This window comes from Pelmatolapia mariae, linkage group LG3_W (assembly GCF_036321145.2).
Source record: "Pelmatolapia mariae isolate MD_Pm_ZW linkage group LG3_W, Pm_UMD_F_2, whole genome shotgun sequence".
NCBI classification, from domain to species: domain Eukaryota; kingdom Metazoa; phylum Chordata; class Actinopteri; order Cichliformes; family Cichlidae; genus Pelmatolapia; species Pelmatolapia mariae.
Genome location: NC_086229.1, coordinates 36,761,179 through 36,779,158, shown reverse-complemented (window position 1 = coordinate 36,779,158; position 17,980 = coordinate 36,761,179). Strand labels below are relative to the sequence as shown.

At 40.5% G+C, this 17,980-nt stretch overlaps 1 protein-coding gene and 1 long non-coding RNA gene across 2 annotated transcripts in view; one reads left to right on the top strand and one right to left on the bottom strand.

Annotated features, from left to right (window-relative positions):
- Positions 1-7,443, bottom strand: part of LOC135932647 (NLR family CARD domain-containing protein 3-like) — a 107,719-nt gene extending 100,276 nt beyond the window's left edge. Inside the window, exons 1-3 of the mRNA XM_065470156.1 lie at positions 7,326-7,443; positions 7,149-7,241; positions 1,845-1,923 (exon numbers count right to left, since the gene is read on the bottom strand). Of these exons, the coding sequence (XP_065326228.1) occupies positions 1,845-1,923; positions 7,149-7,241; positions 7,326-7,414 (261 nt within the window). The 5' untranslated portion in view covers positions 7,415-7,443. The remainder of the gene's footprint in view (positions 1-1,844; positions 1,924-7,148; positions 7,242-7,325) is intronic.
- A 4,849-nt stretch (positions 7,444-12,292) lies between these two features.
- On the top strand, positions 12,293-14,166 carry LOC135932701 (uncharacterized). The gene is made up of 3 exons (XR_010573599.1): positions 12,293-12,633; positions 13,332-13,515; positions 13,780-14,166. It is a non-coding gene; the product is annotated as an uncharacterized LOC135932701 (long non-coding RNA).
- Positions 14,167-17,980: the final 3,814 nt, after the last annotated feature.

The window sequence follows — 17,980 nt, the reverse complement described above, 5'->3', positions numbered from 1 at the left end:
TCTGACAAGAAAGTTTAATTTCTTTCTTCTTGGCATTCAGACAATAATTGTCATGGCCCGTAGCTCGGCATCCAGGGAGGCGTGGGAGGCAGCGGTGGCCACACCCTCGGGCTGGGCCGCCTCCAAACCACCTGCGTCTCATCTGAGGCAATCACCGGAGGACTACTTCAGCCAGCTCTGATGACTTCTCCTCGCCAGTCTGTAAGTCTCCTCCCAGTGTGACCAGCATTTGGCGTGGAAGTCTGTGGCCTGCCTGTCCTCCTGCCTGACTGCCTCCCTCCCTAGGATTGCCTTCCGGGGCACCTCTCCCCTCCAAGCTCCACGGTCCTGCTCTACCTGTTAGCCTCGGCAACTTATGAAGTCTAGCTGTTCATTTCTTGGCAACCATTTCTTGCGTGCTGTTAACTGTGTCTCCCCTTTCTGTTGCAGTTTCCCCACGGTCCCAATTAATGCGCTCCTGGGCTTCATGCTCCTCGTTTCCGCCCCGTGACATGAGCCTTAGTTTTTCATTTCCTTAGCTTTGTTAAGAGATTCCTCAGTTAAATAAAACTTGTACAAAGTGCTGAGCTGCGATGTGCTGAGTCTGCTTTTGGGGTCCTGTTACCTGAACACTCCGTGTTTTGTGACAATAATACTGATTGTTACAGTGCCTAACAGAACAGGCAAAAAACAAACAAACAAACAAAAAAAACCAAAACAAAACAAAAACCTCTTCCAGGACAGGGCTTTGATCACTCAGGTAAAATAGGAAAGTGCTATAGAAGAACTATTCCATTGATATTTACCTAAACGGGCCTTAACTGTTTCCCTTTCATTCTCTATGTGAGTGCTAAACACTATGGATGCAATATATTTTTGTCCACCATAGTCGTCTGGCTCTGTTGCGATTTATAAATGACAAGTTAATTATGTTTGTTTTGGAGGGGTTTTCTTTTTGGCCTCTTTCGTTGAGGGTAGAGAACGCTATGTTGCTTCTAGTCATTCTAGTGTCTTTGCACATTAAATTTGACACACATAAACAGGTCTGCACAACCTAATGTATCAAAATGGTGAAACAGCAACACCATCCCACTGTTGTGGTCAAGATCGGTACTACACCATAAAATTCATAGGGAACCTAAAAAAACTAAAGAAAAAGGAAAAAAAAGAACTGAATCAATTGTAAAAATCTGAAAGTCTGTACTTTTGCAATTTGGCAAAAGTAGAGACAAACTGCACACAAACAGTTGAGCTGATAGAGGTGCTGCGTTTGACATGACCTGCCACTTAAAAAAAAGTTGCTCCTTTCATGCTCCCTGCTCCTCTTTTGTAGTGCTAACTAGATGCTGAAATACAGCAACCGCAATGTACGGACACTTGCAGCCATTCTGACAAAAACAAAACAAAGAAAATTTAAAAAACAAAAAAAACACTCCCTCTTCTAACCCCTGACTTTAGCAGACATGATCTCTTTTTATGCAACATCCTTTGCTGATTAATAGACGAACAGGACTGCTTTTCATGTGTTTCTGTTTAGGCTCAAATCGGTTTGATGCTTGAAGACTCGCAGTGACAAAATAATAACTCCTCTCAAATGTGCTAAAGTAAAAGTAATGAGCCTGTTTTTAAAATGTAAGAAGTAGAAAGTACAGATATTTGCTTAAAAGTGTAGGGAGTTAAAGTAGTCAGAAAAAAAACTACTCAAATAAAGTACAGATACCTGAAAATTGTACTGAAACACAGTAAGTAAGTATTTGTACTTTGTTACTTCCCAGCCCTAATGACAATCCACTGGTCTACAAAGAGCAGCATGGAGATGACTGTGAACAGAATAGATGTAAAGTAGTTGTTGTACATGTACAGACCATAAATATGGAGTCAAGGTGTGTTTGATACTGCTGGGCAGACTGACCACTGGGAACCTCTGAGCTCTGCTGGTCCACTCTGTGGAGGAACCATCAAGAATTAGTTCAAGCACAAGATAAAGATCCAGTAGTTTCTGCACAAATATCTTCATCTGAATCAAGTTTGTCAGGATTTAAACTCTCAGATTCTGAAGATATCGGGCATTTTTAGTCTGTTTTCTATTAACTTTCTTTCAGTCGTGATATAAGGGATGATGTTGCAGAAACTCAGTGGAAACTTAAACTTCATTAAACTGAAAAAAATCACTCACTGGAAGGCAAAACCATCACCTAATGCTCCCAGGAGGCCAGAAGGTCCCTGAATGTAACTGTGCAATAAATTCATCAAGTGTTTGAAACCTGATGACTTCCTTCTGTTTTCATTCTACACACAAGAAGTTGAGTCCTTTTCTTAATTGTGTGATTTTAGTTTTGTTTGAGTTTTTTAATCTCGTATTTGTTGTTGAGTCTCTGCAATGATCTGGGAGAGGAACAGTAAATAGTATTTAACCCTTATGCTCTCCAACAACTTTGTGCCCTTTCAACATCTTCGTGGTCAACAATGTACATGCACAAAGTCTACAGTAAAATCCTTCAAATGTTTAAACTGGTTAAATGCCAGTTTAAAGGGGTTCCTGAAAGCAATTTAATGTTTGATCATTTTGAAAAGTTTATTATGTGATATATGAAAAGAAGCAGAAAATTTTTTTGCTGTATGAGGATTTTATGGAAGATTTTGTGCGTGTACATTTTTGTCCATGAAGGTGTCGAAAGAGTGAAAAATGCATCAACAGGATGACATATAAAAAGATCCTATATTAGATCTTAAATTTGACTAAAAAGAAGATGTCCTGCAAAACTTCACGTCACAATCTATAAGACAGCCAAAATGATCACCAAATCAAAAAAAAAGTTAAAAAAAAATTTAAATAAATGTCCAAAAATGTCTGAGGAGGCCACCCGGATCTAGTCTATCTGGAAGAAGATGAGTGTGTTTGGTGTGTATTGGGGGTGGTGTTGGTATTGTCACTCCTAGAAGCAGATCACTGCTCCAAAACCAGAACATTATCCAAGGTCTCCCCTCCACCACCAGAACACCAGCTTTACATATCAGGTAGATTAGTGCAACACAGGTGATCAATAACTGTGTCGTTTAATCAAAAATCACTGAGTGCATCCCATCTCTCTGCCACATTCCACAAGGCCACCTGCATAGATATGAGCATCACTGTCCTCAAACAGCAAATGACCAAGTCTAACATTTGGATCTTTTCTCTTTCATTGTTTTCTTTTTAATGAATCTTTGTAACAATCTGAGGATGTTTCAGGTCAGATTTATCCAGGAAACACAAACATGTAAAGGAGTCATCACAGCTCTCTGACCTCGTTGGTCCAGGTTCACCACTGAAGAATGGAGATTCATCTTTGGACCGGTCACTCCTCACAGACGGACAGCTGGACCCTGCAGACTGTGACCTCTGACCTCTGCAGACACAAACATGATTGAAGCAGCTGTGATCACACAGACTGCAGATAATGCAGCTGTTTCCTGTCAGTAACATCCTCTTAGATTAGAGTTCAGCTTTTTACAGGAAAACTGGACAAAACTGATTTTTGTTACAAACTCATTTTCATTTCCTCTCAGCTCACAAACACAGTCAGAAAATCAACCAGAATCAACACTGATTATAATGTCAGTGCAGAATTATTTATGTTACTCAGTGAGTTCAGCTCTCTGACCTCGTTGGTCCAGGTTCACCACTGAAGGCGGGAGGTCGACCACTGCTCATAGATGTAAAGCTGGATCCTGCAGACTCTGCTCTGTCTTCGTCTTCCTCGATCATCATCTTCTTGTGGACTTCAGTCAGTCTGAGAGGTAAACCACAAACACTCAGTGAGTTGACATTAACAGAAGTCACTGACTTACAGTCACTGACCTCTGACCTGTCATATAACCTAGAAACCAGGTCACATGATCCACATCAGGGATCAGAGAAACCTGATCTCACCTGCTGACTCTGAAATTTAAGACCTTCCAATATATATATAAAAAAAGCAAAAAATGGACAGAATATTAGGAACAGCTCTGAGTACAATGCAGTCAGCTCACTGCCGACCTCAGTATCAAACTTTATTAAAGCTCTTTTATGTTCACTCAGACACTTTAGGACCACATGATGTTCATGCATGATATCTGTGACTGTCAGAGTTTAACATGTGAACTTCATACATGTAACATGTTGTTATGTTCATGCAACAGTCCTTTATCTTTGAAATGCTTCAGTGTGCAGTAATTTGTGCTTTAGCCGTGTGCACACAGTTCACAGCAGAATGTGTTTCAAGCATTAAAGCGTTTAATGTGCTCCACTTTTAGAGCACCGTCCAAAGTGGAACACACACTTGATTTAACAAAAACTATAAAACATCGACATACCACCGTGCCTAAAAACCTGAAGGCCACCAGGATGCAACAGCTGTGGTTCAACAAAGATTACTTTAGAAGTTCAAGGGAAACAGGATTTCTCTTCTTACCACTTTGCAGCTGAACTGTTTGTCTTAGTCACTCAGTTTGGTCACACTGAACAGAAAATTAAATCCTTGGACGAATTAGTACGCTCCAAAGTCTTTGTGTTTCCTGTTGAACATCAACAAATAATAAACACTAAAACTACCAGGCAATAAATATTTGATAATCCTGCTGGGATTATCACGCTTTTACATTTGAATCTGGCAGAGTGCATCTATTGTTTTATTTACAGTGAAAAGAATATTAATAAAAATATTTATATAAGAAAATATAAAACGATGAAGCTAAATGAACTGTTTGTATTTACTGCGTTACAGTCAGTGCTGTTCTTCTACACTTTCATATTTAAAAAGGACAAAAGTCCATTTAGCTTCATTTAAAGCTTTTAAGAGTTATACTTTATGCTCCTGTAGTGAGATAAAAATGCTTCAGACTGATACAACATCTACTTGCTAACTGTTATTCCTCCCTATTTTTATGGAAATGGGAAATGAGAGAAATGAGAGAAATGTTATTTTAGAGAAGACAAATTGAATCAGTCCAACATTTTCATAGATCCTGATCACTGTGCAGATTTTTTGTTGTTTGTTTCATTTCCCTTCAAAATAGTCAGACTGGTTCAGTGTTGAAGTTCACTGAGGCCACCTACAGGAAATGTAATGAAACATTGTCACTACGAATGTGAACCAATACCAGCTCAGCTCTGACATCCTGTGGAACAAAACTTTTTTATACTACAAACATTTACACTCAGTTTCTCTGTTTCCAGTCTATAGATCCAGTCACACTTTCTACCTTCACCTGTGCAGTAAAGACTGAGAGCAGAGCTGAAACCAACCGTCCAATCAGGGAGCAGCATCAATCCTGTGATGAAAGATTTATTTCACTGAATGTTTCTTCAAAGCTCATTTCAACCTGTTGAAGTCATGAATGAAAGTGCAGACTGAGAGTGGATCACATGATGTTTAAGGTGTGTTATGTGACATGTTCAGTATTGTCACACGTGTCTAGATTGTCCCTGATATCATAACTGCTCAAACACTGATGATTATATTTGAAGAATTATTACTGATGGCAGCAAAGTTTGAATGGAGCTCTCTGTCTGTGCTGATTTTTCGCCCTCTGGAGGTCAAAACACAAACTGCATGATGTCACTGTAACCAACACAGTGACAGGAAGTGTTTTTAAATAACTGAAACACTGATTGGGGAATGTGATCAAATATCCATGTACTAAAGATTCTGGCTGCTGCATTTTTTAAACAGCTGGAAGAAAAAATAAACTCTCATGCAGATTTAAAGATTATTTTTTATAATCCATCAGATAATCTCCTGTCTTAATGATAAAATTGATCAGTCTGATAATTAACACATTTGGTATTTTTACCAGCTTTTCTTCCTGCCTTCAAATAAACTTTTTTAACACAGCAGATTTTTTCCAGCCAAACATTTAAAGCTCACACACATCCATTCAGAGCTTCTAACACTAAATACTGCACACAGATTTCCTCTTACACCATCACTCACCTTGATTCTGGATCATGTGTGAACATCTTCATATGTTTCTAATGTAAGATTGGATGTTTTTGGAAAATCAGCTGCTGATTTTTTCAGATTAACTGACACATTATTTTTGACAAAGACTTTGAAGCAAGTTTACCTGGTAATGATTCAACAGCCTCTCTTCATTTCATGGATGAGAAAGAGGAAAATCAACCAGACACAACAAGGAAACACATGTTGCCTAACGTAGATATTAACAAGAACTGAGCTCTTAGAGAAAAATATTTTGAGTTTCTTTGGACGTCTCTACATGAGCCTGAAAGCTTTAACGACTGTTTACACATTAAAGGTTTACACATTGTCAGGAACATATTAGTGCTTGAACTGTTGGCAGTCAGATTACAGCTGAAGTGACTTAATACAGAGAACTGCCAACAACACTGATGAAGTGAGTGAGGTAATCTCTTCCCTGACCACCTCTGACTCGTGACCACGACTTTAATTTGACTTCTTATGGAATTACATTAATGTCAACAGCTCCATTGGAGAAAAAAAACAAAAGTCCAATAAATTACATAGTAAACTAGATTCAATTAAAAGAAATGACATACTTTTAATCACATTTCACTTTGGAGACATTGAGTCATAATGTGGGATAAAAAAAAAAAAATTAAATTTAAATTTTATTTTCTGACAATATTTACTTTTACTCCCTACATTTTTAAACTAATATCTGTACCTTACATCTTCAAAGGGCCATTGCTTTAACATTAAATGCATTTGAGGTGAGTCGATGTTATTGATGGTCCTACTGTGAGGAGTTTAAATGTTGGACATGTTTTACAGAATAAAGGAATCCCTCACTCAGTGACTTCCTTTCAGATGCAGATTAGAGACCAGGAAACACCATCAAACAGAACATTTAAATCAGACAGCAAAGTGACATCAAAGAGTTCATGTTACTAACAGCTCACCTCTCTGCAGCAGACAGAGGCCGGACTTTTAAATTAATGGGACGATCTGCAGACCAGTCACTCTTTAAGGACACACAGCTGGGTCCAGGTTCATGTTTGTGTTTAGTTCCTCTGATTAAAATAGTTAAAAACAGACAATTTTGTCACAAAATGCATCTTAAAACAGATAAACTGACAGTTACACCTGCGCCTGTGTGCTTTTCAGAAACCAGGAAACATCAAAATCATTTAAATCAAAGACATAATGTTACTAACAGCTCACCTCTCTGCAGCATAGACTTTTAAATTAATGGGACGATCTGCAGACTGGTTACTCTTACAGGACACAGAGCTGGGTGGAGGTCCAGGTTGGTTCCTGTGAATAATGATGGAGCAGTGATGTGAGTGCTGAGCTGTGACATGGAGAAGAGTCATGGACAGTTAGAGATGGACATCTCACCTCTGAGCTTTGGTCTGGCTCTCATGTTCCCCACACAGAGTGCTTTTAGAGGGAGGGACTCCCTCCTCTCTGTCCTCACACTGATCCATGCTGCTCAATTCAGCTCACACACACTTTCTACCTGCAGAGGAAACACAAATCATTCATGTGCACATGTTTACTAACATTTACAAATGTGTGCAGGGATTTGTGTGAAAATCCCTGGTAGCCTTTCTATTGTCTCATCAACTTATGGTGCGCCATTTTCCGTTTTGTTGTTCTTAATAAAGTTTGAAAAAAGAGAGAAGCTGTGCTGCTGTTCAGCGCTGACGTCACTGTGAGCAGCTGCATGACTTCATGAATCAGTGTGAGAGACGTAATGACCTGTGGAGCAATGTGTGCTTCCAGATGTATCAACACAGTTTTATTTTAACATTTCATCCGAGAGTATAATGGAAAACTTTTCTTTTTCTCTTTAAAGTAAAGCAACAGAAGAGCGAGCAGAGCATGAAATGACATCTACAGACCAAATATTCGCTGCATATTTTCTGTTTGTCGCAGAAACATCTGTTTCCACGTCACTTATATGGCGTTATTTGTGTGCCACTATTCTGAGCGCACGTTAAAAAAAATTTGCAGGTGCAAGTGTTGCATTTTGAGGAGAAATTTATTTTGAGCGAAGAAAAGCTGAATTTGAGTGAACAAAATTCATTGCTGCGTGCAAAAAATGTATTTCAGTGTTTGCTATTATCCACACACACACACAACAGCAGCCCCTCTCGCTCAGTTTTTGCATTTGCGCTCGCTCACAATGTGTTGCTCGCAGTCTCAACATTTCTGCCCATGCGCGCTCAACTCTTTCTGTACACCGTTATATTTGTGCCACAAAACCAGCCAATCACAGACTTGGATGCAAACAAAATCTGATTGGCTGTTTTGGTCTCCAATCAGCTCGAAATGACGAAATGCAATATCCCAGAATCCATTTCGTCCAAAACTCAAACGAGGCAGTGGCGGAGTTTGAAATATTACTCTGTCTGGGTCACAAAATAAACTTTTAAGATATTTTCATGCGAGAATGGTGCTGTATAAACTTCTAATATCTGCTCGATTCATCAAGACATCACATATTTGCACAAGTGCTCTAATGTTTTCAGAGATGCCTGTTACCCACCAGCTGATCGGGTCGTCACTCGGGTTAAACATAATGTATAAGGCTGAACTGACAAAAAATCACCAACTACACCACCAGTATTATAGGAAAAACCATAAAGCCTTTGAACTAAAACAAACACTGTTGTGACAGTGATGTGCACTGTCTTGTTGGTATGATTTGTATCACCTTAATGTTTTCCTCTCACCACGTATCCAAACTGATATCATGAGCAGCAGCTTTACAGCTGTGGCTCCAGCAAACATCAGCTACTAGAAAGTAATATTAAATACATTCTAACAACAGCTTATCAAGCTGCTGTTGTTTAGCGCATCCGCTGGTTTCCTTTTTCTGGCGCAAAGTGGGCGATAAACAAACAAGAGAGACGATCAGCTGATCATTGATCAGTTTCATGATTGAAGTAGCAACAGGAGAGGGAGGGGAGAGAATGAGAGGAGAAAAGTCCGCTGTGCAGCTGACAGCGTAAAGACAGAATAAGACAGAATAACTCCAGCTTTGGGTCTTTTTTTTTCATTGTTGCTGAAGTACGGGACGAATCGCATTTCTTTTCCCCTCAATATGGATGTATTGTAATTGGTCCACCTGAGAGTTGATCGTGACCAATTGGCTAATCCACCACCTTTCATTGTTTATACCGTTACAAAAACAAACAAACATAAACATGAAAAATCACCATCAAAATGCCCAATGACCAGTCCAGCTATGTGGTCAGCTGGTGGGTAACAGGCATCTCCGAAAACATTAGAGCACTTATGCAAATATGTGATGTCTTGATGATGAGCAGATATTTGAAGTTTACACAGCACCATTCTCGCATGAAAATATCTTAAAAGTTTATTTTGTCACCCAGAAAGAGTAATATTTCAAACTCTGCCACTCGGTGTTTCTCCGCCACTGCCTCGTTTGAGCTTAGGACGAAATGGATTCTGGGATATTGCATATCGTCATTTCGAGCTGATTGGAGACCAAAACAACCAATCAGATTTTTTTTTGCATCTAAGTCTGTGATACACTATGTGCACGTTAGCTACTTCCGGTGTGGAAACTCCTGTGGGGAGCTGTGTTTCCGGTGTCCTATTCGCGCCTTGTTTACGGTCCAAAACAAGTTAACCAAATGAACAAATCAAGCGATGATTTACATTTCTATAGATGTCTTGGGCATTTACCCAATATATCTGTAAATGATGTTCATGGACTTGTCGATATTTTTTCCCCCGTGCCTCAGAGTAAAAGAGAAAGGGGATTCAAATTGTATATTTCTCAGCAGTGTCTCGTTTATCGCGGGTGTTATGTTCTAAAATAACCAGCAATCGGTGAAATCAAGTAGCCAATTTTATCTTTTGACGGTGCAAAACGTTTCGTGGACATCGTGGACATACAGTACTGCACTTCAGAGTCACACTGCTGGCGATCGATGCAGCGATTCTGTACTGTACAGGAGAGACGGCACGGAGGAGATCGTCTGCAGCGATCAGGACGCAGGACACAATGTGATGTAAAAATAAGCATGCAAACTTGCACTAAAAAATCCGCGAAACAGCGAGGTGAAAGGTGAACTGCGTTATAGCGAGGGACCACTGTAATTTTGAAGGTAAGTCACAACACACCCTTCATAAATACTAATGTATAGAAACCCTTACCAGCAATCATTAATTTTTGTGTGGCTTTTTTTCACGGTTTGTTAACATGCTGTGTAGGTGTGTACTTGACTAGCTGATATCGACACAACGGGGAAACATCTGGTTTGACTATTCCTCACCTGTAGTTTGAATGCTGAACATTTGCCTGTTTAAATCATAAGACCAGTCACTATACAGAGATGTGCTTCTGAATGTGGACGATGTGTCTTCTGATTTTGTAATGCAGTTCTGCTTGTGTTGAGTGATGTAAACAACTGATCGATCTAAACTCTTTAAACGTCAAAATTGATCATGAGTGTTCCCACCTTCTGCTCTTTGTAACTAAACTCGATCTTTCTGTTTTCGAGTTTTGGACATGATTTTGGAGTATATCTTTGCAGTAGCGATTGACCGCAAAGTAAAGCTACCGGAAATGTACAACCCCACATCCGGTCTCAAACCAGGAAGTTAGCATTTTCTCGTGCACAGGGGGCGTTTATCAATATGCGTACTTGTGCGTACTTGCGTTCTCGTGTACTCGTGATACGTCATCAGTCGGAGACCAAGTACTGTTCCAATAGTTGGGTTGCGGTCACGTGGTTCTGATGACGTGCGGAGGCAGCGCGATTTTTGAGTGGAGGGCGGAAGTAAACATGGAGGACACTGTGGAGAGTCAGGAGAGCAGCTATTGTGCAACTTTAGACCCCGTTTCTCGGGAGAGATATAAACAGATAGTTAAAAAATATATCGGACGTGATCCGTATTCTTTGAAAATGTCCGAATACACCACAGAAGTAAAGGATTTGCCTACTATCGAGGCTGTGGATATCACCAACTACTTGGTCCTCCAGACTTCTTACTACACTAGGCAGCAAATGAAAGCTTTCAAGAGTCTGGAGGCGTACAATTTTTTTGTCAGCGGGTGGGTCCACAACCTTGGAACAAAACGTCTCCGTGATGGATACAGTTTGGTGTTTGCAAGGGTGAGTGTTTGTTCTTATATTGCTTTATCTTAAACACGCTAACAGTTAGCGGTAGCGGCTTTAACGTCAACAAACATGCCACATCCTTAGGACTTCGTTAGAGTGACAGTTGTTTGTTTCAAGGTAAACCATTCCCAGAGGTCTAACGAGACACCTCTGAAGACTTGGGTAATTGCAAAGGAGGATGGAGAAGTGATTGCAGCTCATTGCAATTGTATGGCAGGGTTAGTAGCCTAATTAAGTAGGATGTTATTGCAATGAGAACACACACATACACACACACACACACACACACACATATACGCATAGGGCACTGCTAGCATTTTGCAGGTGTACTTCAGTAGTAGTGGGGAGAGAGTGTTTTCTTTTAGCTAAGAATTCATCAGCTAAGAATTTGTGTGATTGCCTTAGATCCCTCATGACACTCAGATGCATTTTTCAGATAGAGGGTAGAACTATTCAGTCATGTCATCACCTAGATAATGATTTCTCTATAGGCTGTTGAGAAAGAGTTAATGAATAAACATGTTACTTCAAATAAAGTGCCATTGCACATTAGTATTAGTAAGCTATGCATCATCAAAATGTACTGTAAATATTGCATTTCATGTTAAAAAGATTATGTGCTCTATTTCCAGACTATCAGAATCATGCTCGCACGTTGGAGCTGTTCTTTTTGCAGTTGAAGCTGGGGTGAAAATGAGAGCGACATGCACATCAGAGCAGTGCAAGTGGCTGATGCCATCTCATGTTAAAAAGGTAAGCCAAAAAGCAAAATGAAGGATAAAGAATGTTATATTGGGACTTCATGTGACAGTAGGATAAAATATCTTCCCCTATACTGCTACCTTGTCGTGGTGGGGAAGCTTGAGTGCCTCAATGACCCTGTAGGCTATACCGGCAGGGGCTTCAAGCTCCTGGTAGATCTAATCAAGCCGGGCAGGTTGCAGGTGAGGGGTCAGACAAAAGGCAGTACTTTAATAAATGAAGAGTTCTATTCCAAAACGCTATAACAGCATTTAAAAGCCATTTCCTTTTTCATGACTAACATAACCATGACTGCAGAACCGTATACTGTATATCACACCCTTCTCATGCATGCCTCAACACCCTAGCACTTGTTTTCTGCGCACACACACACCTGACTGCAGCACTTTATATATTCACATTTCTCATGCATTCCTCAATACTCACAACTCCTCACACCACATTTTCATCAACATGGAACTGCTTACTTTCCACTCCTTTTATACCCAGCACATGGCACCTCCATCCCCACCCAACATACACACACACACTTCACTGCCAACCAACCACTATACCCAGCCTAAAACACACATACTCACTCCACTGCCATCACTGTTCAATTTCGAATATTTTTGGAAACGAATATATAGCGTTTTGGAAAAGAGCTTTTTAAATTTTAATGATCTTCTTTGGCTTAATTTTTCCAGATTCCTGCTTGCCCAGTAACTCTGATTGACTTCTCTTCAGCAAAGTCAAAAAAACGAAAGCTTGAGTGTTCCATTGATGGCTGCACAAGTACACAAAAGGTTGGGAAATCACTTCCATGCCCAAGAGTGCAGAGAGATTCAGAGACATACTGTAGGTTTTTTGAGAGTTTAAGCAAAAACTGTCCAAGGAGTGCAGCACTGATGTCTAGGGAACCTTACCACAAAGAATTTGTCCCCCAGTCTAGCATGCTTCCTAAAACTGTGCCTGAGTACAGAACACCAGAGACACTGCAGCTCCCCCCCAAAGACCTTGAAGAGCTATGCCTGGACTTCCAGCTTGAAGAGCTCACCCTGTCCCAAGTCCAGGCTGTAGAGAGGGCGACTCGAAGTCAGAGTGCAAGCAGTATCTGGTTTAGGCAAAGAGCTGGACGCGTAACTGCCTCTAAGCTGAAACAAGTTCTTAAGACCAACCCCCAGCAACCATCAAAGAGCTTGATCAAGGCCATATGCTATCCAGAGGCATATAGGTTCACCACAGCTGCTACAAGGTATTTAGGGTTTGATGTAGGGTAAGGCAGAGTTAAGATTTGGGGTATGAAACTGTCCATAACTGTAACTAAAAAAGTGTTATGAAGATGGAGGTTAGTTATAGGCTTATACGGCTAGGGTTATACAGGGTAAGAACTAAGTATAGTTTAGGGTAATGGCATATTGTATAATACATCACTTTACTGTTTTACACATCCAATACTAAGTAATAATTTCCTTTTCATGTTTGGCATGTGTACTGTTTATAGTTATGGATGCAAACATGAAGCACAAGCCAGAGGAGCATATGAGAAGCTTATGAGCCAGGAGCATGCAGGCTTCTCATGTATGGACAGCGGTCTCTGGCTGAACCCCAAGTGGCCATACATGGGGTCCTCCCCTGATGGGATAGTCACTTGTGACTGTCATGGAACTGGCATCTGCGAGATTAAGGTATTGACTCTGTTGTAGTCAAGGCCATAGGTGTGACATCTTTCCATAAGAATCAGTGAACTGAGTAAAAATGCAGGAAATACCTTTTCTAATTTCTAATCTATTGTTCAATTAAGATAAGATGAGGCTTTATTGTCTGTCTCAAATAGACATTTGTTTTGGGCAATGAGAGATTATGATAACACAGACCACACCCATCATCTTTGCTTCTTCACTGTTTCATCAGATAAATCTTGATTGTTGTTCTCATCACTGTGATTTTAGTGCCCACACTCTCAGAAAGATGCGGTCAACCTGCGCATGCGTGCTGGGGAGAAGGGCTTCTGCCTCATCAGTGACGGGGATAATGTCACACTGGACCCAACTCATGACTACTATTACCAAATTCAGGCACAGCTTCACATTGCAAATGCAGAGTACTGTGACTTTGTTGTGTGGAACCGCAATGACATATTTGTTGAAAGGATTTTGCCTGACCTTGAGTTTTGGGATGATGCGATTCCTAAAGTTGAGTGTTTTTTTAGAAACAGTATACTCCCAGAAATACTGGGACAGCAAGTTACAAACATACATGTGTAATGTGATAAAAGGACGACAACATAATGACATTTTGAATATTGTTATGACCTGATGGTAGTCATTATGAGTTCTGGCTATTGTATTTGCTCTGACGTAGCATTAGAGCACAAATTGTCATTTAATTTTATTGTACATTTAATTGTGTCATTTAAGTGTTGTGTAACACTACACAATGATTAAATGCTATTGAGGCAGCATAATAATACATTGGTGGTTTATTTACAAGATTAGACTTTTAAACAAATAAACAAAATAGATTGCAATCCATCTCACAGTATAATACTGTACAAACTGCCAGCACAATATGACAGTTGGAGAAAAATATTTCATTTGAAAACATTTACAGACTAATCAGGAGTCAGGACTTAGGTACTACTATTACTCTACCCTGTTCTACTTATCACCAGAGCCAAGCAGCAGATACTGGACACTACTCTTCCTCTCCACCCCCTTCTGTGAGCCGTGACAGTGACAAGACATTTAATTTTTTTTAACTGATTGATTACCACCCACCCCCCTTACTCCAGTGGGACAACAGACTCGGAGAGATTTGATAAGGCACAACAAATTACCCCAATCTTGTCGATCAATGCATGTGTCTCACCTGGCTTTGTGGACATGTTCTCTGTTGGCATAGCCCTGCTCTGCAGAATGTGATATTTCCTCCTGACTAAACCTATGACTCGCTCAACATGGATACGCAAATTGGCTATTTTCCTTGTCTCTGCCACTTCATAGGCTGACAGCTGTTTTCTCCCTTTAGTGAATGCCGGTGTCTGTAGTGAAGCACAGTAAAACCCCACATTATCGCCAATATTGAACCCACGATCTGCAAGGACAATATCTCCAGGTAACAAGTTCTTTAGGAGGCCACTCTCTATTGTGATCTGCTTATCGCTAACTCTCCCTCCCCAGGCAGAAGATATGTAAGTGACGTAGCCTTGGGGGGCAACACCAATCAAAAATTTTACAGTGTGATGGTGCTTGTAGTTGGACCAAGTTTGAGCTTGTGCAAGAAGATTAGATGGTCTCTCAATAAAGACTTCAAAGCAATCAACAATCACAGCCACTTTACATCCAAATGCCTGTCTGAAACTCAGTGGCATCGTAGCTTGAAGAACATGTCGCTCTGGCCACTCAATTAGGAACTCTAACCTTTTATGAAGTATGTCAATTACTTTATGCCAAACTCTAGAAGCAGTGGACAGAGAAATATTGAACCTGAAAGCTAATTCTTTCAGGGGCAAATTTAGTCTCAGCCTCAGCAAAAATAGTATGAATTGTTCATAGGTCCCGAGGTGATATAGGGCTCGCACAGTTCAAAAATCTGAATTAAAACTAAGAAGTTGGGGAGCCCTGTGTAGAACTTTGTCTTGTCTTCATTTTTTTCAAAAGCCTCCTGGCTGAACTGTGTGTCCAGAGCCTTGCTCCGAAGATCAACCAGCTCTGCTGTGTTCTGTCTCAAAACATCCTCCATCTTCTCGATGTCATCCATCGTCAGCTCTGTCTGGCATCCAGCAGCCGCACAGCCTGCAATATAACAGTGGGGGAGCATAATCAGCATAATAGAGGCAACCTCAATTTTTACTCATTTTCACTGTAGGAGTTTTTTAGTGGGCTATTAGAATCTGGTGTAATGTGTTTAATTCACTATGTTAATTTAATGTAATTATTTTTTTTAATCAACAAAAAAACATGTTGCGTCTAAACAAAAAATATATTTATATGTTTCTCACCACAGAAACCTTACATTACGGATATCTTTACTTATCTGTGAAAGGAGACTGTCTGGAATCTGGCAATATAAGAACCATAGCAGTGTACAAAAACCTGTGGTGTGTGCCTGACGGTAATAAGTGCCACTTTTTCTTTTTTTCTGAATAAAATGGTATGGATTTACTCTGTGATTAAAAAATCACAAACATGTAATATGTAACTTGGACCATAATCATTACAGATAATGGCATCTTTTTCTCTTTGACATGATTCTTGTTTGTTTTACATCTCAGCACAATATCTTACCTGGATAAGTGAATGTCTCATTCACACTGAAGTCTTCTGGTTGTGGATTCTCAGCTGGAAGCTGCAGTTCGGGGTTCTCCACTGTCACTAGGCTCAAATCCGGGCTCTCAGCCGTCTGTTGCATATCCAAAATCGCCTCTGCACATCGATGCTGTTCTGCCTTAAGCTTCATTCTTTTCTCTCGTTTGAGAACTGATTCCGATCTGGGTTTTCGTTCGTAGCCGAGATTGACCGTCGGAGCCCAGTCCTCCGACTCTTCGTCATCCAAAGCACTTGGGCAGCCTATAGTCCCAATCAAGTCAATATTAGACTACTAACTTAAAAGCACTAAGTAAACGACAATTTAACGACAACCTAATGCTAATAAGTTCGTTTGCAAACATAACATTACCTCTGACGAAGTGGTCGCTGCAGACACGGGCATTGGCAGACTCTGCTCCTCCCGACTGTAAACGTAAATTTAAAATCCATTTTTTCCTACGTTTTTCGGTTAGAATTTTCCATTTTTCTCCTCTTCGTTGGGCTATTTTTGGTACCCTAAAATACCGTTTATCGGTTTCTCTGGTCGACCTACTGGAGCATCCGTAAACACAACATGACATAGGCATTTTGCGTACTGTCTGTCTGTGATTTTGCGCTTATCTTTTTCACTTCCGACCGCCAGTCAAATTTCGCGCTTTACGTCGACGTCACGTCTACGTCAAATGAAACCTAGCTATTCGAAGTACGCATCAAGCCGAGAACGCGAAAAAGTCCCGGATGTGTTCTCGCTCCGCCCGTTTTATCGAGCATGCATCGGTGTGGACTTGGGACAGCTATATATCCCAGAATGCATTTCGTCCAAAACTCAACAGCAGACTCCCGGCACATCGTTTTCAACCCCCCCCGCTCGCGGTCTTCTCACTACTCAGGTTAAAGAAACTCCAGCAGCTGTCTATAGTATTGAGAGTCCACTAAAATAGAAATAAAAGTGTTCTAACATCTCACCTGCTTGTTTTTATTAAGGTATGTACACGTATGTACATGTACACTATTTTTATTAATAGAGGTTTCACTACTGAGGTTAAAAATGATATATAAGTCACTTAGATCACTTCTAAATGTTAATGTTTGGTTTATTTGAGTGTTTTATTTGTTCCTGAGTAAACCGGTTTGGCTGTGATTAAAGTTAAGCTTCATAACATGTTACTCACAGTTAAATTAAGAGGGGACGGCAGTAAAACCTCCGGACCTGTGACATCATCACGTACGCAGGTGTTCCAATTGTACATATCGCGAGTCCGTGCTCGTGTTCTCGGCGGGTACGTACTCGCGTACTTGGGCATTGATAAACGGCCAGGGTCTATTGGCTGGTTTTGTGGCACAAATATAACGGTGTAGAGAAAGAGTTGAGCGCGCAGGAGCAGAAATGTTGAGAGCGCCAGCGACACATTGCCAGCGAGCGCAAATGCAAAAACTGAGCGAGAGGGGCTACTGTTATGTGTGTGTGTGTGTGTGTGTGTGTGTGTGTGTGTGTGTGTGTGTGTGGATAATAGCAAACACTGAAATACATTTTTTGCATGCAGCAATGAATTTTGTTCACTCAAATATAGCTTTTCTTCGCTCAAAATAATTTCTCCTCAAAATGCAACACTTGCACCTGCAATTTTTTTTTGCGTGCGCTCAGAATAGTGGCACAAAAATAACGCCATACACTTACAGGGCCTCGGTCGGCCTCGTTGGTCCAGCTGTGAGTCCGTTACCGTGAACTATGGAGCGGCAGATTTGTGCTGTTTGTGCTGGAACTAAGCTGCACACAGCTGATGTTAGCCAGGAAAACATTACAGACTTTAATGGAGAGACCGGAAATAAAAACGCACACAGT